Source organism: Vigna unguiculata, chromosome 9, assembly GCF_004118075.2.
Source record: "Vigna unguiculata cultivar IT97K-499-35 chromosome 9, ASM411807v1, whole genome shotgun sequence".
Lineage (NCBI taxonomy): Eukaryota > Viridiplantae > Streptophyta > Magnoliopsida > Fabales > Fabaceae > Vigna > Vigna unguiculata.
The window spans coordinates 414845-437924 of NC_040287.1; the positions used below are offsets into that span (position 1 = coordinate 414845).

The window sequence follows — 23080 nt, forward strand, 5'->3', positions numbered from 1 at the left end:
AAGTTTATCTGACGTTTCAAACGCATTTCATGATAGTATTTAAATTATTTACACTGTTTGACACATTTTTGCTTCAATGTTAACTTGAATACTATCATGAAATGCGCTTGAAACATTAGATAAACTTAACAAAATTTGGTTAAAAGGACTAAATTCACACATTTTGAAAGATGAAAGACTAAATTGGTATAAAGTTTTGATGAGGGACTAATTCCAAAATTCACTGAAACTTGAGGGACTAAAAACATATTTAACCCTTAATATTCTATCATGTTTGTCTTGAAATTATTATCCTTAATTATCATGTAAAATAACTGTATTTTTTAAAACAGTATTTATAATGTCAACATTAACTTTAAAAAAAAAAAATACATTATACGGATATATTGCATCTATGATACACATATATGATACGTGTATCGAATACGACATGTATCCGATACGTCGATAGATTTATTTTCAAAATAATAAGATACGATACGTGATAGATACATTATATATAAATATTAAAAAATATACAATAATTCTTAAAAATATAATAAATATATGATTATTTTTGTGTGAATCAAAATTAAAACTATATGTACTAAAGTTGTCAATATAAAAATATAAATTACTGTCATCATAGAAGTACTATTTAAAGAAAACTCTTAATAATGACCAATTTTAGTAACCAAAAATATGTTAGAGACCAATTTATAGACTAATTATTTTGGTAGTCAAAACCTAGCAGCTAATTTTAACCACCAATTTATAAACCAATTCATAATTGAAACTATTTTAATTATCAATTTAGATACCAATTATAATTTTTTGAAACTATTTTAGTTTTCAATTTGATCACTATTTAGTGACTAATTATTTGTTGTCACTAAAATTGATCATTATTCAAATATTTACTTGTAGTGTACTATGACTTTATAAATTAGATACTTCATTGATAAGTATCGATAAAGTATCCTATAAGTATCAAACACGATACTTGTTGGATACGGATCAAACACGATACTTGTTGGATACGGATCAAACACGATACTTGTCGGATACGGATACGTGATCCAAGTTGAAATATGAGTGCATCAGAGGATTGCATATATAACTATCATAGTTACATTTTTACATTATTTTTTTAAATTCATATTAGGATGGAAAAAAAAGAAATAAGAGAAAGAGAGTAAAACTGAAATTATTTTGACGATAAAAAGATGAATGAAAAGTGGATGAAAATAAATGATAATTTTTTAATAGCACGTAACTGAAATATTTTAACTACATTATTTTAAAATTACTAAACTCCTACTGAGAATAAATACAAGTTAAATTTGAATAATGCATAATTTGAATAATTGAATAAACGGTATTTTGCAAAGCAGGTCAACTTCCATTCACACAAGTAAATAAACCAATAACAAAGCTCATAGTTTTGTATGCACCGTTGAATTCAAACAGAGGATAAAAGATTAAATAAAAAGCTTAATAATATAGAACGTGCTTTAATGATATATTCTTTTCAATATTATACATACTTTTGAATCAATTGTACATATATATGATATAATTTTTACTTATTTTTTCGTATTCCAGCATTATAATAAACCCAATACATTGTAAAAACACTTCCACATAATTAATTAATATAAAAGTCTTATCTCACTTGCTATGATGCAAGTAGGTTTTTTAAGAAGTTTTTTTTTTTTTTAATTATGACATAAACTAATCACACCAAACCTATAACCCCGAATTAAATTAAGTAGACTAAGTTTACTAATAGTACTCAATATGAGATGCGGACCGAGATAACGTGCAATACATTGAAATTTGAAATATTTTATCAAATGTGTAGTGGTAATATTATTATTTTCATAATAGTTTCTTTTTTAATGACGGTTTGTGACATACTCTTAATGTCTTTATACATTTTCAAAATATTATCATTACCAAAGTAATTAATCACAACATATGTGAACTACAAAAAGATAGTTATGATTGTGTCAACAAGAAATTTGTTTCCTCTTTTATTTTTCGACATCACTTAATAGTTCATCAAGTGAAAGATAACTAATTATGTAACTCTGTATCTTTACAATAAATACCATATTGTTTATAAGCCTATATTGTTGAGAGGTATATTATTGATGAAATAATTGAATTTAGTACAAAATATGTATTAGAAGTATACGTTTTAGGTGTTTCCAAAGTCTCAACGTGAAACAAGATATTAAGGTAAGTTTACGAGAGATGTTAAGGTAGTTTCAAATGATCGAGGGAATTTTCTTTAAAAACATTTGTATATATATTGAATAATATTGATAAAGTTCTTTCTTACATAGCTAATCATAAAACATTTTTAAGACCATCAACTATGAAATAAACTATAATCACACCAAACCTATAACCCTGAATTAAATTAAGTAGACTAAGTTTACTAATATTACTCAATATGAGATGCAAACTGAGATAACGTGCAGTACCTTGAGATTTGAAAGATAATATTATTATTGTTATAAATAGTATAAACAACGTGCAAAAACACTATCTTCTTACTGTATAAATGGCTACAGAAACAAGAGAAGATGAACACATTAAAAAGATGAAGGAACAAGTTTTAAGGTTCACACTTGTGTTCTTATTCATCTGTGTCTGTGGAGTGATTGCAGATCCTCCAGAGGATCCAATCCAGTGTGCTTCAAAAAACACAAAATGCACCATCACCAACACCTATGGCATGTTCCCCGACCGAGCCACTTGCAACGCCTCCGAGGTTGTCTACCCCACCTCGGAGGAGGAGCTGGTCGCCGCTGTGGCATCAGCTTCCAAGAACAAAAGAAAAGTGAAAGTCGCAACACGCTTTTCCCACAGCATAACCAAGCTGGCTTGTACTGACGGCGAAAACGGGTTGCTGATAAGCACTAAGAATCTAAACAAGATACTGAACATCGACGCGAAGGAAGGGACAATGACGGTGCAGAGCGGCGTGTCGCTGAGAGAGATCATGGCGGCGGCCGCCGATGCTGGTTTGGCCTTGCCCTATGCGCCATACTGGTGGGGTTTGACGATTGGTGGAATGATGGGAACAGGTGCTCATGGAAGCACGTTGTGGGGTAAAGGAAGCGCCGTTCACGAGTACGTGGTGGAGTTGAGAATCGTTACTCCTTCTGGACCTGAACATGGCTATGCCAAGGTTCGGACCCTTGACGAGTCTGATCCCTCTCTCAATGCAGCCAGAGTTTCTCTCGGGGTTCTTGGAGTTCTTTCTCAGGTATATATACATACTCTTTTTTTACTTAATATTATTTTAGTCTCTAATGAAAAAATTATGAACCGGTATAAACAATAGTTTGATTTATTTACACTATTATATATGCAGGTTACCCTAAAATTGGAGCCTCTCTTCAAGCGATCCATTACATATGTGACGAAAAATGATTCAGATTTAGGAGATGAACTTCTTACTTTTGGAACAAAACATGAGTTTGCCGATGTAATGTGGTACCCAAGTCAGAAAAAGGCTGTGTATAGAATTGATGACCGTGTACCTGTTAGTGCGAATGGAACTGGCTTATACAATTTCTTCCCATTTCGTTCCACACCCTCAGTAGCATTAGCTGTTGTTAGATCTACAGGTTCCAGATACATATTTATCTTCTTCATAATTAATCAAATATCATGCAAAAATACAAATACTATATCTATATCAAGTGCATGCATGTTTGAATATGAATAAAAAAAGAGAAAGGAAAATGACAACCATTAGTAGATAAGGTTATTTAACTTCAATTGTCTTCTTCTTTAATCACTTGTTTTCGAGAAGAAACACGTGATGCTAATAGTTGTTTTTTCACATTCTCATTTAACAGAGGAACTTCAAGAAGCTCTACATGATGCTAATGGAAAGTGTATTAGTGCGAAGTTGATAACTGGACTGCTGTCAGGCATTGCTTATGGGTTGACTAACAATGGTACTCATTTTTATTTTTTCATTTTGTTTGTCTTTTAGTAAAATAAAATCGCAATTAATTTGGACTCAGAAATAAAATAAAAAATAAAAAAAAAAACTTTCAATTTCAAATAAAAGAATATATTAATTTATTTAAACATATGATTATGCTGTAGGTATCTTTCGTGGATATCCTGTTGTTGGATATAGCAACAGGATGCAAGCATCAGGAACATGTTTAGATAGTTTTCACGATGATTTGATTACAGCATGTCCATGGGATCCACGAATCAAAGGGGAGTTCTTTTTCCAAACTACGTTCAGCATTCCCATGTCTGATGTAAAAAACTTCGTGGAAGATGTGCAGAAACTTGTTGAGTTGGAGCCAAAGTCACTGTGTGGGTTAGAAATGGAAAATGGAATCCTTATGCGCTATGTTACAGCTTCCAGTGCTTATCTCGGAAAATCAGAAGATGCTGTGGATTTTGACCTCACATACTATCGCAGCAAAGATCCATTGACTCCTAGGCTTTTCCAAGATATACTTGAAGAAATAGAACAAATTGGATTGTTGAAATACAAAGGATTACCCCACTGGGGCAAAAATAGAAACTTAGCATTCGATGGAATAATCAACAAGTACAAAAATGCAGATAAGTTTTTGAAGGTTAAAGAGGAGTATGATCCAGAAGGGATCTTCTCGAGCGTGTGGTCGGACCAAATGCTTGGACTGAAAGGTGGGGTGACAGTAGATACGGATGGGTGTGCCATAGAAGGGATGTGCATTTGTTCAGAAGATCGTCACTGTGCACCAAAGAAGGATTACTTATGCAGACCAGGGAAAGTTTTTAACAAAGCGAGGGTTTGCACTCATGTTCGTAAGAAAACCAAAGAAGAAGATGATTTGAAAGACGAGCTCTGAAAACCGAGTTCAGATTGTTCTCTGTTAAGTTTTGTTGTGTTATTTTCTGCTGTCTCTCTAAAATATATTAATGTTGGTATTTTATATTTTAAAGACACGACAGATAAACAACTAAACAGAGAATCCAAATTACTAGGTTTCAATAAATCTGTCTTATTACATCCTGCATCTCAATAAAACTGATGTCTGTCAGTGAATTTGTTATCAGTTGTTTTTTGTTCAGTTTCTATAATGTTATCACAGTCCGAAGATCGATGAATTAATGAGTTAATCTACACAGGTTCTTTTATACAAACTATTGATGTCGATTTATCATCTCGGGGATCATGATAACGAAACCCTAATTATAAGATTATGAAAGAAATATTACAAATCAAACTATTACATTATTTTTTTTAATAAGTATGATTATAACGTAACTGAAATATTTTAACTATATTATTAAAATTACTAAATTCCCTACTGAGAATAACTACAAGTTAAATTTGAATAATTGAATAAACGGTATTTTGCAAAGCAGGTCAACTTCCATTCACATAAGTAAATAAACCCCTAACAAAGCTCATAGTTTTGTATAAAGTACAAGGATAAACTTGTAAAACTACACAAAAACCATACTATATGCACCGTTGAATTCAAACAAAGGATAAAAGATTAAAATAAAAAGCTTAATGATGTAGAATGTGCCTTAATGATATATTCTTTTCAATATTATACATACTCTTGAATCATTTACTGATTACAAAAGTGTTAAGATAGTCAAGCAACCATGTTACTTCAAATGAATAACATGTCATTTGCTATATTCGAAGTGGCTTTCACAACTTCATTTATTTTACAAAACTATCAAAATTATTTCAAATAAACTACAAATATGCATATTAGTATAATGAAATAAATTACAATATAAAATATGTAACATCTCAATTTTAGCAGGTTAAAACTGATAAAATAGGATGTTCCACCTTAGTGTTCAAAACAGATAAACAAATGTATAAAGTATGTTAATACAATCTTACAAATGATCGGACTATATAAATATATCAATTATACACACCAAACATTTATAACTCTAAACACAAGCTAACCACTTACAAAAATTTTTCACTAAGACCTCCTTCCGACCTAAAATATGGCTCCTTAACCTCTAAAGGTGCCTCTGAAACTGCAACCATAGTTGTTCCCCCTCAATAAGTGATCATCGCAAAAGGAAAACAAACAACACAAGACGAAAACATAGAAAAAGAGTAAGTTAATGACTTTTAAAGAATTTTCTCAAACCATATAATATATATATATATATATATATATATATATATATATATAACAATTACAGACAAGCAGATATTCACATACATATATTTATAAACTACGACTCAATTAATTTGCATACATGCATCGAGGTCGGATCCAGTCAGTTATGTATGTATAGTGGCATTTCATGCTCTGCAGAGCGACATATTAAGAGTGAAAAGTTTACCACATACAAGATCAATCCAGTAACACCTATGGTCAAGGAAAAACACTTAGGCTAGAACTCCATGCCCCTCTCACCACATACCTCATTTTTCTCTACTTGAGAATTTGAATGGTTATTAACTGCCAAGGCAATTCCTACCTCTATGCACACACTACCATAATTCATAACTAATTCTCCTTGAATTAGTTTTAACACCTCTCAATCTCATATTACATTGCATATATTAATCACATCTAAATCAATCATCATCCCAATTAGCTTCTATAACCACAAAAATACCATTCAAATCACTCAAGAATGCAAGTTTCAGGTCCTGACTTACTCGCGCAACAACTAGCCTAGGTCTGGAAGTTCCTAACTAGGAAATTTGTCCAGCGAGAATTACTCGCCCAACGAGTTTGCGAATCTGCATAATTCTGCAGATCGATGTTTTGCATATTTCTAGATATCAGCTTACTCGCCCAACAAGTACTTCTTGCCCAACGAGTGTGCAGCTCTGCAGAATTATACAAAAGTTGATCTAACATGTTTTATACATCTTCAGCCAGTCCATACCACTCCAAAACCAATGCAGAGATCATTTAATTATCAAACATCAATTCTATCTATTATTCATACCAATTGAATGCAAAACACATCTAAACCAATAGTTATTCTCAATTAACAGGAAAAACACACAACTTGTTTTCAACATCACAAGCAATCATGCATATCAGATACATCAATCAATCACAAATTAAGCATACAATATGCATTTTTAACAGGTTTATCAATTAAGACAGAGAAATTAGCTTCCCTTACTTGGTATCCTGCTTAAACAATTCTATAAACGTCAAACGTCTCTAACTTCACAGGATGCTCTATCTACACATAGAAACATCACAAGAACGATTAGGACATACCATTATGTTCACTAATCAATAGATACTCATATTGATAAATAAAATGATGCATGCAAGCGGAGGAGGGCTTACATGCAATAGAAAACATAAAAGACCAAAAAAGAGAGCAGAGACTTAACTTACGCGAATTGGAGAAACTGATCAGTTCAAATTGAAGAGCTCACCGAGATGATCAATCCTATGGTCTCGGTTCTTCAATCAGACGACCTGAAAGACATAACTCTTAGGAGAGAAGTTAGATAACTATAGAAAAGTGGATTATAGAAAGATGGTGTATCTTAAAATAATGAAACTTATTTATAACAATTTTATTTATACTAAATCCTTTTAATATTAAAATAATCAAGTCTCACTATTTTTAAACCATTATTACTTCTAAAATATCATTTTATAGGGTTTTACAAAACATATATAAAGAAAATAAAAAAAACATATATAAGATGTTTCAAAATTGTAAAAACATCTTTATGTAACATTCAACTTATTGTGTTTTTCTCTTTAAAGCACTTATCTATCATATATATGAAATGAAAACTTATATAAAATATAAAAGAATTATGTTGTAATTTTTTTAACTTATTTTTTCATAATCCATCTTTATATTAAACTCAAAACATTGTAAAAACATTTCCACATAATATTAAAATATATATATATATATATATATATATATATATAAATATATAGTATATTCAACATGTTGATTTATTTGTTCAATATGTCGATTTCACTTGACTTAAGTGAAATTAGCTGATTGAATGATAATTTAGCTGATTAAATATGTTAATAACAGAACTATAACAACTAGGCAATTAACTTGTTAAAAAACCTTTTGTTAGAATAAAAGATTACAACCAAACACAAGGCACTTATTCTATGTCAAATTGTCTCCATGTTAAGCTCCAATCTCTAATTTTCAATATCTTCACTTGTTATCCAGATTAAACACATATCAAGCTTGATCAACACATCATATTTTCTAGTTTTCATCAATCTATCGAGTCCTCATCGAGTCTTTATGTAATATTTTCATCAAATTTTCATGCATCAAAATCTTTTATACTAACAATAAAGATATAAACCTTTAAATAAAGTAATTAAAGTGGTGACGATTAAATTTGATTATTGATGTAACTATGTATCCTTAAAAATGAAATAAAAAGTGTAATGTCACGTTAACTCACTTTTTTAATTTTGTTAGCATAATTTGTTAGACAACATAATTATGAGTTTATATATATATATATATATATATATATATATATATATATATATATATATATATATGCAAAAACATATATACTATATTATCTATGTGTTTGTATTTTTTAATTTTAAGAAATAACAGTTGGAAGTAATAGTAAAAGGTACAAGAATATTATCTTGAAAACTATAAATACAATGATGAAAAAAAAAAAAGCAAATTGAAACCCATGACATTTTAGAAAACAAAATCAACAAAGCAGTTATTGATTAAAAGTTAGTTAACAATAAAATAATATAAAAGATAAAATTGAAATTATAAAATGTGTACAAAAAAGAGGAAATCCTCTATGTATATATTAGTGTAAACCTAAGTACTACGGCATAGTATTTGTTTGTACATATTTTTAAATTTTTTTAAATATATATAATATTATATTAGTAGATGATGATATTACAATATCATTAAGTTAATATACAAAGTAAATCTATGTTTTCTAAAAACAAAGTGCAATAAATGAAGAAAAAGTTAGGAAATAATTGTTATTGAATGAAAAAAAGAAAAAGATAACACTTAGAATAGTTTTATAAAATCTTGTAAAAATAATTGTTTGTTGTTTTAAAAAATAAATTATTGTAAAGGATAAATTAGAAATAAATAATTGTGGACATAAATAAAAGAATTATATATATATATAATAGTTATTATTATTATTATTATTGTTGTTGTTATTATTATTATTGTTGTTGTTATTATTAGCATAAACACAATAAACACATGAGCAACTGCGACTATACACATTTTTTAAATATATATAAAATTATATTAGTAGATGATGATATTGTAATATCATTAAGTTAATATCCAAAGTAAATATATGTTTTCTAAAAAAAGTAAAATAACCATTAATGAATTTAAAATAAACAGATAACAGTTAGAATAGTTCTACAAGAAACTTGCAAAAATAACAGTTTTTAAAAGTAAATAATTTTATTGTGAAAGGTCAATTAAAAGTAAATAATTATGGACACAATAGATAATCTTCTTTATATATAATTATGGATAATAATAATAATAATATAATATATATATATATATATATATATATATATATATATTTCTCTGTTGTGTGTTCATAATTAATTATTCCCAATTATAATTTTATAATATAATTATTTATTTATTTATTTTTTAAAGACTAACAACTATTTTTACATATTTTGTATAAAATTATTATAATAGTTAATTTTTTCACATTTTCTTCTTTTTTTTCTATTTATTTAACTTTTTTTAATAAATATAAATTTATTTTGTATATTAAGTTACTAATATTACAATATCTTTATCTACTTATATAATATTATATACATTTAAAAAATACACCACATACACGGTAACGCACGCTAGTCTATAACTAAATATAAAGATGATTCTTTTTTTTGTCTATTTTTTTTTCACTTTTATTTTTCAAGTTATTGTTTTATTTAAATTTAACTAATTTTTTAAATTTAATTTTTTTTTAAATTTAACTACTTTTTTAATTAAATAAATAAAAATTATATACAAAATAAATAAAAATAATTTACAAAATAAATAAAAATTATCTATAATTATAATATAAAAAATTATTTATATTTATTTTATAATTTTAATTTCATTATTTTTTATTATAAAGAAAAATGAACATACATAAGTGCATTGGTATAATAATAATACGTCTAATATAATAAAATAAAAATAATAATAAGTAATATTACCAGTACTATATATATATAATAAGGAAATTTAAATTTAAGGTAAGATATATTAAAAGGTGATTATTGAGTAATAGGACACGTGGGAATTGGTAATTAGTGGAGAGGGGGGTGCAAATGAATAAAGTGAGAACGACCATTTGATATCATTGTCTATTTGGGGCATCTGAAAAGAGAGGGTTTGGCAGATAAACACATACACACATCTCAGTCTTTGTCTCTCTCTCTCTCTTTCTCTGTGTGTACAGGAAGAAGGGTGAGAACGAAACGAAGAAGAAGAATCACAGAACCGAAACCCACTCAGAAGCTAATCCGAAAACCCTTCATTTAATAGCACTGGTACGCTATCCAAAATCTCTCCTTTTTCCATTTCCATCATAAATATGCCTCTTTTTCTTCGCCCCACCTCTTCTTTCGATCCAATTCTAACCCTTCCCATATCGCCATTTTCGGCCCCTAATCTACCAACAAACCATCTTTCTCTTTGGTATGTCACATTTCTCTGCTCTGTACTCCTCTTATCTCCTCTCCTACTCACATCGGAGGTTTAACCCTAACCTAACCTTGCAGGGTTTTCTATATCACCCAGATTTACGTGTCTGCTTCTTTGTCTTGTTTAATGTTAATAGCCGATTCAATTTCTTGTCATTCTTGTTTCCCAGCATTGGACAAACAAGATTTTGTCTGCATACAGATTTCTATTAAAATATTTGAATTTCCCCGATTGCCCATTCTCATAGTGTAGAACTAGAACTGAAATAGGTCAATAACCAACAATTAGGCCTCAATTTTCTCCCAATTAGGAGGGAAAGTCCTCAATACTCACATTTGATAGTGTCATTGATTTACAAATATCCACATATCCTCCTCGATTGTGTGAATGATCTTGCTGCCAGTGGGAACCTATGTCATTCAGATCCCCAAGGACCAGGTCTACTATGTCCATTCCCATATCCACATCTACGCATGCAGGAAAACTTGATGTTGACTCTTATTGTTAATTGCAATCACCAGTGAGTAGGAGGGCTAAGACGGAGGTTCCCAGTGCTGAGAAGATAAACATGGATGAGAGAGAGAGTTTCTACATCTTGCTTATAAATCAGAGAGAACATGAATGAGCCCGAATTTGCAAAAGTTTTCCGGGATTATTGAGTAATTTTATTTTATTTCTTGTAATGCCTCAAATTGGAGGAAATAGGGTTTTAGAGGGTTTTAAAAACTCTCCAAACCCTTTTCTTTCCCCCATTTTAAAAAGCACCCAACCAATATAAACCTTCCTCAAATGCCTTCCCTTCCCTCCCAAATTTTGTTCTCAAACACGACCCTTAGGTTAGGATCTCAATTTAGTTGCCCACTGGCCAAATGAAAGCAATTTAGGGATGTTGCTGGTGATTTATGTGGTTCTGTCTGGCATTATGCCTCTGTCACCACCGCTCTAACATTCCTAGAAAAAAATTTCCCCATTGAAAAAAAAAAACAATTACCTAAAGCTGGTGTCCTGTAAATCCTAAAGTTCTGTACAGATTTTGTGATTAATGTGTAAACCTGCAGGTATTCAGCTGTTCATGACAAAAGGCTGAACCAATCATGTCAGAAGGTGCAGAAATTGACGAGCGAGTGGACCTTGATGAGGAAAATTTCATGGAAGAGATTGATGATGATGTTGAAGAACAAATAGATGACGATGGAGTTGATGGAGGTGAAGATGAAAATGCTGAAGGTAGTGTTGAGGAACATGAATATGAGGACTCAACAGCTGAGGTTGGTGGGAAGGATCAATTACCTGAAGCAGAAAAAAGTGACATTGCCACTGAATTTGGTGATGATGATCAAAAACCGTCATTCATTGATGAAGATGAGAAAGAGAAGCATGACGAACTTCTTGCCCTTCCACCTCACGGTTCCGAAGTCTTTATTGGTGGACTTCCCCGGGATGTATGTGAAGATGATTTAAGGGATTTGTGCGAGCCGATGGGTGACATTCTTGAGGTGAGCCTTGATAAATTTATGTAGTGATACTATAAACTTTCCTTTCTGCAGATGGGAAAATTTGGGATTATTAGTAAGATTTTTATTTGTTGTTTCTTTTCAGGTGCGATTAATGAAAGACAGGGACACTGGTGAGAACAAGGGTTATGCCTTTGTTGCTTTTAAAACAAAAGAGGTAGCACAAAAGGCAATCGAGGAGATACATAGCAGGGAATTTAAGGTATTACGGTGCTCCATAAAAGTCTCGTTGTCTATCTTTTGTTTTCAAGACATATTTCAATTAAGAATCCAATGTTGGTGAATGGTTTTAAAAATTGTCTTGATTTCAGGGTAAAACTTTGAGATGTTCACTTTCTGAAACCAAACACAGATTATTCATTGGTAATGTTCCAAAAACTTGGACGGAAGATGACTTTAGGAAAGTCATTGAAGGAGTTGGTCCTGGAGTTGAAAACATCGAGCTCATAAAGGTTCAGTCTCCCGTGGCTGTGCTACTAGCTTACATTAAACTTTTTGTCAGGGCTAATATTTTATTCCCTCTCCATTTTGTTTTTATCAGGACCCTCAAAATCCAAGTAGGAATCGTGGATTTGCTTTTGTTTTGTATTACAATAATGCATGTGCTGATTATTCACGGCAAAAGATGTCAAATGCAAGCTTTAAGCTGGATGGCAATACCCCCACTGTCACATGGGCAGATCCAAAGAACTCTCCTGATCATTCGGCTTCTTCACAGGTAATTTTCACAATTATGGTGGAATGGAAATGAGAAGTTTCTTATAGCTTTCTCTATCATTGCATCGAGGGTTTGATTGGATTGGACATGTATCCCTTCTTCCCTTCTCTTGCTATCTTTTCCTCCTTTTCCTTCTCACACTGAAGAACTCAATCCTATGGGTATTTTCAAGTTTCTTTATGCATTTAACATGGATCTCAGCATATAGGAAGACCTATTCGCTGTTGGAGAAATATATTGTGATTTAGGTTCAGTGATTTTCCGAGCATGCATTTTTTAACTGTTAATTTGAGCAAGTTGTATCATTTCCTCAAAAAGGAGAAAAAAAAAGTAAAGTGAAAAACTGGCTCTAATAACATTCTTTTTTGGTTATAAAAAGTTGATGGGGAGATTAGTTTACTTTACTTTGGGGTCAGGGCTTATCACAATTTAGAAGTCTCGCTGAGTAGGGACAGTTACAGCAGTTGATTTGTCGGAGAGAATAAGTTAAATATATGGAGGTAGTAAGGATCGGGAGGGTCATTCAGGAATATGAATTTGGAGAGAATTTCACAAGTGTTCAGTTGTAAGAAAGGGGCAGTCCCTTGTGAAGGGAAACACTTAGCATAGAATAGTTCTTCTGTCAATTTCATTCAACTGATATAGATCATCTTAACTTTTACTCATTTCTTCAGATATTCCTATTCGATATATTTTCCATGCGTGACTGTCAGAATCTTCAAATTCATCTGCGTATTTTATATGGTGTTGGTTTGAAACTGCTTTAGGTGTTCAATTTTGACTTCAGCTTATGCTTTTTCTTATTAAAGTCTCTGTCTCAGTTTGGAATTTAGATTATTGTTCCCGCAATATGGTGGCCCAAAGAGTTCCAATATGCTTTAATAAGTACTGTAGTGGTGTAAGAGTAAGATTAAGTTTACCTATACACTTGTTGAAGACTTCTGATTTATGCTTCTTGGACATTGCTGTTTCTTATTCTCATGGCTTGTATTATAAATCCCTAGGTTGTAATGTCTATTGTTCAGGTTGGTAGGAGCTATTACCACATGTTTAGTTGGTTAGTTTGGTTGTTAGTTAAGTACTGGCAATTATGAAGCTAGTTTTCTGGCATATATAAGCTCATCCTTGTTTCTGTAAGCAAAACATTTACACTTTCGATCACTTTGGGTTTCTTCTCATATCCCTTCTATCTCAAATTTTTCTGCTCCTTGCCATGTGCCTCGATCTTTCCTTGACGTGAAATCTACAGATATCAGAAACATTTAAGTGTCTTTACTTTCTAGACTCTGGATCATTGTTTTGGTAAAATTAATGACTGACACTTAGAGAAAGATGGTTTTGTTTAAAAAAGGGACTGATGTTGATCATCGAAAGCATCATAAATGTTGATATGCGGTGTTTATATTGATGTGTTTTTTAGGGTTTGCGCCTACAGGGAACATTAGTTAATTAGAGTTTTGCTTTCGAACCTTTTTTGTTTTGGCATTTTCAGGTTAAAGCTCTGTACGTCAAGAACATACCAGAGAATGTTACCACTGAACAACTGAAGGAACTATTCCGTCGCCATGGAGAAGTAACAAAAGTGGTCATGCCACCTGGCAAAGCTGGAGGAAAACGCGATTTTGGCTTCATTCATTATGCAGAGAGATCAAGTGCATTGAAAGCTGTAAAAGATACTGAGAAATATGAAATTGATGGTATATGTTTTATACTATTGTAATAAGCCAAATTTGTCCCTTCATGTTTGTCTAATTATATTTTCCTTTAATTGAATTTCTATACAAAAAAAGAGATTTAGGAGTATCTCACTTATCTATGCATAAAAATCATTAACAAGTGTCAGCTATCACTTGTCAGTAAAAGAAGTACTTTGAATATACTCGGTGTTTAATGGATTTGAACTGCAGGCCAAGTTCTTGAAGTTGTTCTTGCCAAGCCTCAAGCTGATAAAAAACCCGATGGAGGGTACGGCTACAATCCTGGGCTGCATCCAAACCATCTTCCTCATCCTGCGTATGGTAACTTTTCTGGAAATCCTTATGGCTCTTTAGGGGCTGGATATGGTGTTGGTGGTGGTTATCAACAGGTATTTACTGAGTTACAATGTATATGTATATCTGATGTCTTTGTTTCGTGTTTTATCCTTTGTTCTAATCCGCTTGGATCTCTGTGGGTTCTTATGCATGTGTGAGCAGCCAATGATATATGGTAGGGGTCCAATGCCAGCAGGGATGCAAATGGTTCCAATGGTATTACCTGACGGTCGAATTGGCTATGTCCTGTAAGTTTCTGCAAATTCATTTTCATGGTTTCGTTTCATTATATTTGATATTACTAGTGTGGTAACCCATGTAAGATTGATATGAAAATATTATCAATATACGCAAGTGTCAATTTAATTTAAAATTGCATTGGCAATTATGCAAAATGGTAATTCTAAATTATTGGTATTGTATAAAAATTATATTAATGTATCATCATTACTATAAAATGTTCTCAGAATTTTACCGTTAATTTTATATTGTATGTTATGGAGTAATGTTTATTTAGTTAATATTGAACTGAATTGTGAAAATTGGTAAAATAAGTGATGTTGATAATGGTAATATGGTGCAGTCAACAACCTGGTGTACAAGCGCCACCTAGCCGGCCTCGCAGAAGTGATCGGAGTAATGGTCCAAGTGGGCAGGGAGGGCGAGGAGGAGGTGGTGGTGGCGGCGGCGGCGGCAGTGGTGGTAGTGGCAATGATGAAGGGAATCGTAGTAGAAGGTATCGACCCTATTAGGGATATAAAAGAGACAGATTAATGCGATTCTGTCTGTTGCCCCCTAACTGTCTTTTGGTGGTGAGGGGACTTTGGGAAGCAGGGACTTGTAATTCATTTGCTATACATTTTGACACAATCCCTATCCCATGAAAGGGGAAAAAGAAAAAATATGAAGAGAAAGTTAGGATTAGGACCAGTGATATTCTATTTAACTTTTTTAATGATGGTGCCTACTGCTGTTAGATGAGTCACAGCGGAGTAATTGTCATATTTTCTGCTTGTAATGCTTGGAATTTTTTATTGACAGCCAGTAGAAAATTGTGTTAATTTGGCTTCAGAAAAACTTTACCTGTTTTCTCGCATTTTTTCATATAACCCAAACAGTCCTTATCTGTTAGTGGCAGTTTTCATAAATGGAGTAGTACTTTTAGCAGTGTTAATCAATGCTAACTCGCTACAGCGCTGCCATTTATGAAATGCATTCGATCAAATTCAAACCATGTAAAAATCAACCAATAAAATAAATCCAACTAATTCAAGGAGAAGCATATACGAGAAAATTGGACCACTCAAGAACTACGCGTTTGGCTTGTTTTCACGTATGTGCATTGATGTCTGCAGAATTTAAAGTAATTTCTTATATCTTAGCATTGCCCTTTTAATTGTTTTGGTGAAGGGCTAAATCTGCGACAACATCTGAGATCGTTGATCCCCAGAAATGAAAAAACATCATCGATGCATGCTTTTGGTTTTACTTCTGTGCATTATTTCATTTTGTTGATTAGGGAGAGAATATCTCAATCTTAAGAGGCATATTACTTCTGAACTCATCAAATGGAGGATTTAAAAAGGAGTCAATTTCAGTAGTTTACGGTAAACTGATCAAAAGACTTTTTTAGAAATATAGTATACAACTTTACAACTATCAGAGAGGTTATTGTTTTACAGATGAAGTTTGTTACAAGCAATCTTTCTTTCCTCTCCTTATATAGACATATATATATATATACAAGTTATTGTAATGGTAACCCAATAAGCATTCTACAGTACAATACAATCTGTCCATAAGATTTGAAAACGAAATGAAGTTTCCATTCCCCAAAACGCTCATATCTTGCGGAAAAAGTTAACCAGTCAACTCAAAAATAAAAAAAATTGGCTTCGTACCCCACCAGAACAATGCCATTTAATGGAGTTTCATCTTTTTCTCTTAATTACAATTTAGAACACAGGAAGTCAAGAATATAATTGAAAAATGGTTCAGTGCTGCATGAACACAAAACAGTTTTTCATATATGTATTAAAGGATCATACTTATAATATCATTAAGTAATACTGTTGAGCATCAAACATTCATTACAAGAAAACTTTTCAAGATTATTAACCCAACTTCTTTGCAAGTGGAAAAAAGCCAGGCAAGCATGAAAAATCAAATCTTTAGCTTCTCAGTGTGCAATTTAAATATGCCCTTATCTTTAAAATTAAAAATTCCAGAATAATATTCTTCCAAGTTGCTAATTCATAGCTACTCCATCCGTTTAGTATAATACTGAAAACCAAAGTTCCACTCTTCAAGCAAAAGCACGCACATGACCCAAAATTAAGCAACCATTTAAAAGCAAACTATGTTAAATTATTATCAGAGGAAGAAAAAAAATATATCTTGTATGTAAATAATAACAGAGAAATCAAATTGTATCAGAAAGCTCACGAAGACGTTTATCCAAGTCCTCCAATTTAGCAGCCCAATTTGCATTTATGGAGAGTGGACGAACGTTGGTGTAATCCACAGCAGATTGTTCGGTGAGAGTGGCCACAGAGGATTCGTCCCTCCGATACTCTTTCTTGTTCTTCCTGTTCTTCTTCTTCCGAGCACTCGCTCTCTGCAGTGCCCAAAGTACATCTGACCCACTCATCTTTCCTTGTTCTTCTGTTAGTTTCGTTATTGGAGTCGAATCGGAACGGATAACGCCCAGAAGGGTGTGCCCCAATTTCCCACCTTTTTGGTTGGCGGTGGCGGAGACGCCGTGGCTCCGCCACGAGGTGGCGGAGATGGAGGGAACAAGAACCCTCTCAAAGGGAGTGGCGTGGTTTGGGCAAAACCACATCTTTTTTCTCTCTTCTCTTTTACTCACACACACTTCTTTGTTTCGAATTATATTATTTTATAAAAATAAAGTTTGCAAATAAAAACTATTTTAATGTTGCTTTCTTTTGAAGTGAACTTCATTGACATTTATAGTCACAGGATCTTAACGAAACAAGTGTCCAAAGATTTGAATATTAGACATGTTGATGATGTTACATAGAGTTTTGGAAAGATAAAAATTCATAAACATAAAAAATCATTGTTAAATTTTAAAAATTAAAACATAAACAATAAATAAAATCTCCATTTTATATTTGAAAAAATTACGATAAAATTTTGAATCCATATGTGTCTCTTTTTTGGTCAGAGAGACCTTTCAATTACTTTCATGCTCTTTGTGGTCTATAGAATGCCAATTGTCCTTATTTCTTTAGTTCATAACATGAATCTGTGTTTTTATTTTGTTCTTATTGATGTTAGTTCATAACATTTTAGTCTATATTTGAAAATATTTATTTTATATCCATAGGGATTTTTAACTTGCTTTAGTTCTTAAATTTTTAATCTGACTTTATTTTATATCCATAGGGATTTTTAACTTGCTTTGTTTTTAAATTTTTATTGATGTTTTATATAATTTAAGATTATTATGTTTAAATTATAGTTTTTAATCTTAACATTTTTCAAATCCATTCATGTGCAAGATTGATTAAAGGAATTAACATCAATAGGTTGATGTATTGGAGTATATGATTAGGTACGATGATGGTATATATGGGTTTCTATAAGAAATCTTTCTCTTTGTTTATCTTACTTTTATACTTCTATCATTTGAGGTTGGTTTTGAAACGAAAGATTTTAGTTTTAGAAAGAAGGGTTTAAATAAAACTAATAAAATATATTATAAAAACGTATAGTATATAGGTCTATTAAACATCGATAGAGATCATTTGATAACTTTGAAAAATAATTTCATCATATTTTGACAAATACTTGAGTGACGATTAAGAACAAATAACTAAAATTGTATACACTAATAAATAATTTATTTTATATCGATTTAACTCAACTTAGATTTTATATTTTGACAAATACTTGAGTGATTGTTAAGAAAAAATAACTAAAATCTTATGTATAGTAATAAATAATTTATTTTATATTGATTTAACTTAACTTAGGTTCTATAGGTTCTATGAAGTTTTCTTTTATTAATTGTAAAAAAATTTAGTAAACAAAACTTATTTATAAGTATTTTTATTGTCACTTTTAACTTACAAATAAAGTTATATGTTACTATCGGTTATATGTTATGATCTCCTGAGATTAACCATGAGTAAACAATGTTATTTCTAATTTAGTGCACAAAGTTACTTATGACTATAAAATAAAAGCTATTTAGAAGAATCCAAAGAACTACACTTTTATTTATCTAGTAGATGAATTATTTTTACAAGCACTCAAAAAAGAATTTCTTTTGAATTTAGTGTTTACATTAATACTAACTTGTTTATACATATTATTATTTGCTCACACTTTCATTAAGTTTTTTGAGTGGAAAAATTTTCTTTACATGTATAAAAAGTTGAGTCGATCAGACAGAAGATTGATGTGACTCAGTTCGGATCGAAGGTTGAGTCGAGCATGTCTGACTTGAAGAACTAGTCGAAGGTCGAGCAGAACTAATCAAGACTAAAGGTCGAGCTGAGATGGCACGATCGAAGGTCAAGTTGTGTTGGTCGGGTCGAAAGTTGAATCGAGCTTGATAGGGCTGAAAGTTGAGTCGACTCGGACCGAAGGTCGAGTTGGATCGGTCTTGACCAAATGTCGAATCGAGTTCGTTGAAGGTTGAGATGAGATGGATATGAACCGAGTCGGTGCGTGTTGAAGGTTGAGCCTAGTCTTCAGTGTTGCAGGTTAAGCTGAGATTTGGGTCAAAGGTTGAGTCGAGTCAGCCTAGGCCAAAGTTTGAGTCGAATTGGATTGGACCGAAGGTCTAGACGAGATGGTTTTGAGCTAAGTCGGCCTTGGCCGAAGTTCGAGTCTAGTTGGTCTGAGATGAAGGTTGAGTTGAGTTTGTTTAGAAATAAGGTTTAAACTAATCTATCTTAGTTAAAGGTTGAGTCGAGTCAACTCAGGCAGAGTCAGTTGAAATCGAATTGATTCAAATTGTGCCAAGGTCGAACTGACCTACGTCAAAGCAGTTGAGGTCAAGCTAAGTTAAAAGGTAGAGTTGTGTTCACCGTAAAATATAAATTAAATTATTTTATCTAAACAAAAAATTAAAATATAAGATATTTCAATTTCTTTATCCAAATTACTTATTTAAAAGATGAAGAAAATTTAATTATAAATAATTCAATTAGTATGCATTTTAATTTCTTAAAATTGTTGAAATTCATTCTCCAAACACAAGGTAATGATTTTGAGATTGGTTTAACATCTTTATTAAATTTTTTTTTATTTATGCTATTGGTCGATGATCATATAAAAGTAAAAAAAGTCCTCGAAATTACGAGCTATTTTTAAAAGTTTTCGTACTCAAATATTTTGGCACATTAAAAGTTTTAAAAGTACCATCATTATTACCAATTTATTACTATGTTGTTGGTCTGGAAGAAAGTAAGTTGTAAGGTCCGACATAACTTGAATATCCAATGTGATATACTTTTGTGCCTAGTGCTGATTTACCCTTTTTTTTTGTTATATTTCCACTAAATTTAAAAACTTCTAAAGAAAAAACATTCAAATTAAAATAACACGTATCACATTTGATACAATGATGACCAAATTAGTTTGATTACTTTTAAATCACATTTACAAACTAGTTTCAGAACCCTAAAAATTTGAGTTAGAATTTCTAAAAAAGGAATAAATTAGCCATTTTATTTAGTGTACCCTAGTTGCTGATTGCGTCTACGTATGGAAATATTGATCAATGCAAACGCATTTGGATTTGCAGAAAGAATGTGAAACGGTTAGGCACCATTTTTGTTAAGAATTTGTAATCAATGATGACGCAACACAAATCAGGATGGCCATTAATCCCATAACTATTATCCAACTTATTGATATAATTTTTTAAATTACGAGACAAAATATAAAAGAGAAATACCAATTACACGAATTTATATGTATGTATGTATGTATCATTTACTTTCCACGCGATTCCGTCAAATTTTCCTCCATTTCTTTCTCTTTGATTTATCATTTGACCAGTCATACAAAATGGCACGCTTTTTGGTCTGGAATTCCCACAATGTTGTTTTGTACGATGTGGTAGTGCAGTGTGTACAAATACGTATTTTTGGGAATGTTCCATATTTAAAGTTGCAGAAAGAAAAGATGAAGCTAATGAAGAAATTGAAGGCAAGGGGAGTGTATAGTAATATTATTGTAATTATAGTTGATTAAGCAATTAATTACGATTGTGTTGATGGATAGAGATATTAATTAAGAAGTGGAGGAAAGATTAACGGGATAATTGTGGACGGAATCGTCCCAGGGGTTGCCACGCCATTCCGTTAAGTTGGGCATGTCACGCATGGCCTTCCAGACGGCGCTGTTGCACTTGAAACCCGACCCGAATGCGATCTGCCAGACCCGGTCCCCCTTGGCGACCCGACCCTTGGCCTCGGTGTAGGCAAGCTCGTACCAGAGGGAGCTGCTAGAGGTGTTGCCGAAGCGGTGGAGCGTCATTCTGGAGGGCTCCATGTGCCACTCGCTCAGCTGGAGATTCTTCTGCAACTCGTCCAACACCGCTCTTCCGCCGGCGTGGATGCAGAAGTGCTCGAAGGCCAGCTTGAAGTCTGGAATGTACGGCTTCACCCCCGACATCTTCAACACCTTTCTCCGAACCAGTGACAGGAAAAACATCAACTGCTCCGAGTAAGGCAGAACCATCGGACCCAACGTTGTTATGTTTGTCTTCAGAGCATCCCCTGCCACAGCCATTAGCTCCCGCGCCAAACACACCCCTATTTTTCCGGTATCGTCCTCTTTCTGATACACGCAGTTGTAGTGCTTGTCGTCGGCGCCCTTGTGGGTTCTCACGGTGTGGAGCAGCTGGTACTTAGATCGCGACCGATCGGAAGGCTTGTTGGAGAGGAGGACGGCGGCGCCGCCCATTCGGAAAATGCAGTTGCAGAGGAGCATGGAGCGGTCGTTGCCGAAGTACCAATTGAGGGTTATGTTCTCCATGCTGAGCACCAGGGCGTAGGAGTTGGGGTTGGCTTTCAGAAGGTCTTTGGCCAGGTCAACGGAGATGAGTCCCGCACTGCATCCCATGCCGCCAAGGTTGTAGCTTTTGATGTTGCTCCGCAGCTTGTAGTGGTTCACAATCATGGCGGAGAGAGAAGGGGTGGGGTTGAACAAACTGCAATTCACCACCAGAATGTCAATGTCCTTCGGCTCCACGCCGGTTTTCGCGAAAAGCGCGTCCAACGCGCCGAACATCACCGCTTCCGCCTCCAAACGCGCCTCGCTCATGCAGAGATTTGGCGGCCGGGAAGTGATTCCTCTGGGGAGGTAAGTCTCGTCGCCGAGACCCGCTCTTGTCGAAATCTTCCTCTGGAATTGAAGAGACTCTTCCTCGAAACCCCCACTCTCTTCGGTCATCTTCAGGAAGGACTCCACCGAGATTTTCCGCTCCTTCTCCGGCTTGTAGCACGCGAAGTCCACCAGATACACCGCGCCCGAGCGCTTCCAGCGGCGGAGAGCGGCGAGGGAAAGGAGCGCAGCGGAAGCCACCGCCACGGTCTCGGCGTCGAGCTGGTGGGAGCAGAGCCTGGAGAGTTTGAGACCGGTGAGGGAGAAGCAGAGAGGAAGGGTGACGGCCAACATCACAATGCTGGCTGCGTTGCATGAGTAACCGTATCCCAATCCCAACTTCACGTACTTTAACTTCACCGACTGAAGGAAGTCCGGGAGGCGGCGGCGGATTCTGATGACGGCGGAAGATGAGTCCTTGAAGTCCATCTCCGCCGTCAATCTCTCCCTGTCCATGTCTATGCTATCGCCACCCATAGTCTCTATATTGTGTGTTTTGTTTGGGAGATTTTGATGTGGAAGTGGTGGGTTTTGGTTGGCTTATAAAGCAGAGACTAGAGGGGTGTGGCTTTAGGAGGAAGCTGAACCATTATTGCACTTTGGGGAAAAAAACAAAAACAAAATCCTGAAACAGTCATCAAAAAACATTGTAAGCCAATGTAATAATAGTAGCTACCAAGCCTTCATTCTCATCACTTGGTAATTAATCTTGTGCGAGGTAGTTCTGAAAAGGGTTAGATATATCGCTCAACAAC

The 23080-nt window shown here is 33.3% G+C and overlaps 4 protein-coding genes across 4 annotated transcripts; 2 read left to right on the forward strand and 2 right to left on the reverse strand.

Annotated features, from left to right (window-relative positions):
- The first annotated feature begins 2559 nt into the window (after positions 1-2559).
- Positions 2560-5051, forward strand: LOC114164180 (probable L-gulonolactone oxidase 6). The gene is made up of 4 exons (XM_028048743.1): positions 2560-3259; positions 3368-3623; positions 3858-3959; positions 4114-5051. The coding sequence occupies exons 1-4, from the start codon at positions 2591-2593 to the stop codon at positions 4857-4859; spliced, it is 1773 nt and encodes a 590-aa protein (XP_027904544.1). The 5' UTR covers positions 2560-2590; the 3' UTR covers positions 4860-5051.
- A 5300-nt stretch (positions 5052-10351) lies between these two features.
- Positions 10352-16034, forward strand: LOC114163124 (heterogeneous nuclear ribonucleoprotein Q). Its single transcript, XM_028047226.1, has 9 exons — positions 10352-10538; positions 11751-12188; positions 12292-12408; positions 12518-12658; positions 12748-12924; positions 14417-14621; positions 14832-15010; positions 15120-15205; positions 15541-16034. The coding sequence occupies exons 2-9, from the start codon at positions 11787-11789 to the stop codon at positions 15707-15709; spliced, it is 1476 nt and encodes a 491-aa protein (XP_027903027.1). The 5' UTR covers positions 10352-10538; positions 11751-11786; the 3' UTR covers positions 15710-16034.
- A 1161-nt stretch (positions 16035-17195) lies between these two features.
- LOC114162742 lies at positions 17196-17874 on the reverse strand. The gene has a single exon (XM_028046706.1). It carries the CDS (start codon positions 17797-17799, stop codon positions 17380-17382), a length of 420 nt encoding a protein of 139 aa, XP_027902507.1. The 5' UTR covers positions 17800-17874; the 3' UTR covers positions 17196-17379.
- Positions 17875-20945: 3071 nt separating this feature from the next.
- On the reverse strand, positions 20946-23080 carry LOC114163972 (3-ketoacyl-CoA synthase 1-like). Its single transcript, XM_028048391.1, has one exon. The coding sequence runs from the start codon at positions 22800-22802 to the stop codon at positions 21231-21233; it is 1572 nt and encodes a 523-aa protein (XP_027904192.1). The 5' UTR covers positions 22803-23080; the 3' UTR covers positions 20946-21230.

Coding starts and splice junctions, on each gene's coding strand:
- LOC114163124 (XM_028047226.1), top strand. CDS start 11,787: ATGTCAGAAGGTGCAGAAATTGACGAGCGAGTGGACCTTGATGAGGAA. Junction 12,189..12,291: donor CGATGGGTGACATTCTTGAG/GTGAGCCTTGAT, acceptor GTTTCTTTTCAG/GTGCGATTAATGAAAGACAG. Junction 12,659..12,747: donor AAAACATCGAGCTCATAAAG/GTTCAGTCTCCC, acceptor TGTTTTTATCAG/GACCCTCAAAATCCAAGTAG.
- LOC114162742 (XM_028046706.1), bottom strand. CDS start 17,799: ATGTGGTTTTGCCCAAACCACGCCACTCCCTTTGAGAGGGTTCTTGTT.
- LOC114163972 (XM_028048391.1), bottom strand. CDS start 22,802: ATGGGTGGCGATAGCATAGACATGGACAGGGAGAGATTGACGGCGGAG.
- LOC114164180 (XM_028048743.1), top strand. CDS start 2,591: ATGAAGGAACAAGTTTTAAGGTTCACACTTGTGTTCTTATTCATCTGT. Junction 3,624..3,857: donor AGCTGTTGTTAGATCTACAG/GTTCCAGATACA, acceptor CTCATTTAACAG/AGGAACTTCAAGAAGCTCTA. Junction 3,960..4,113: donor TTATGGGTTGACTAACAATG/GTACTCATTTTT, acceptor ATTATGCTGTAG/GTATCTTTCGTGGATATCCT.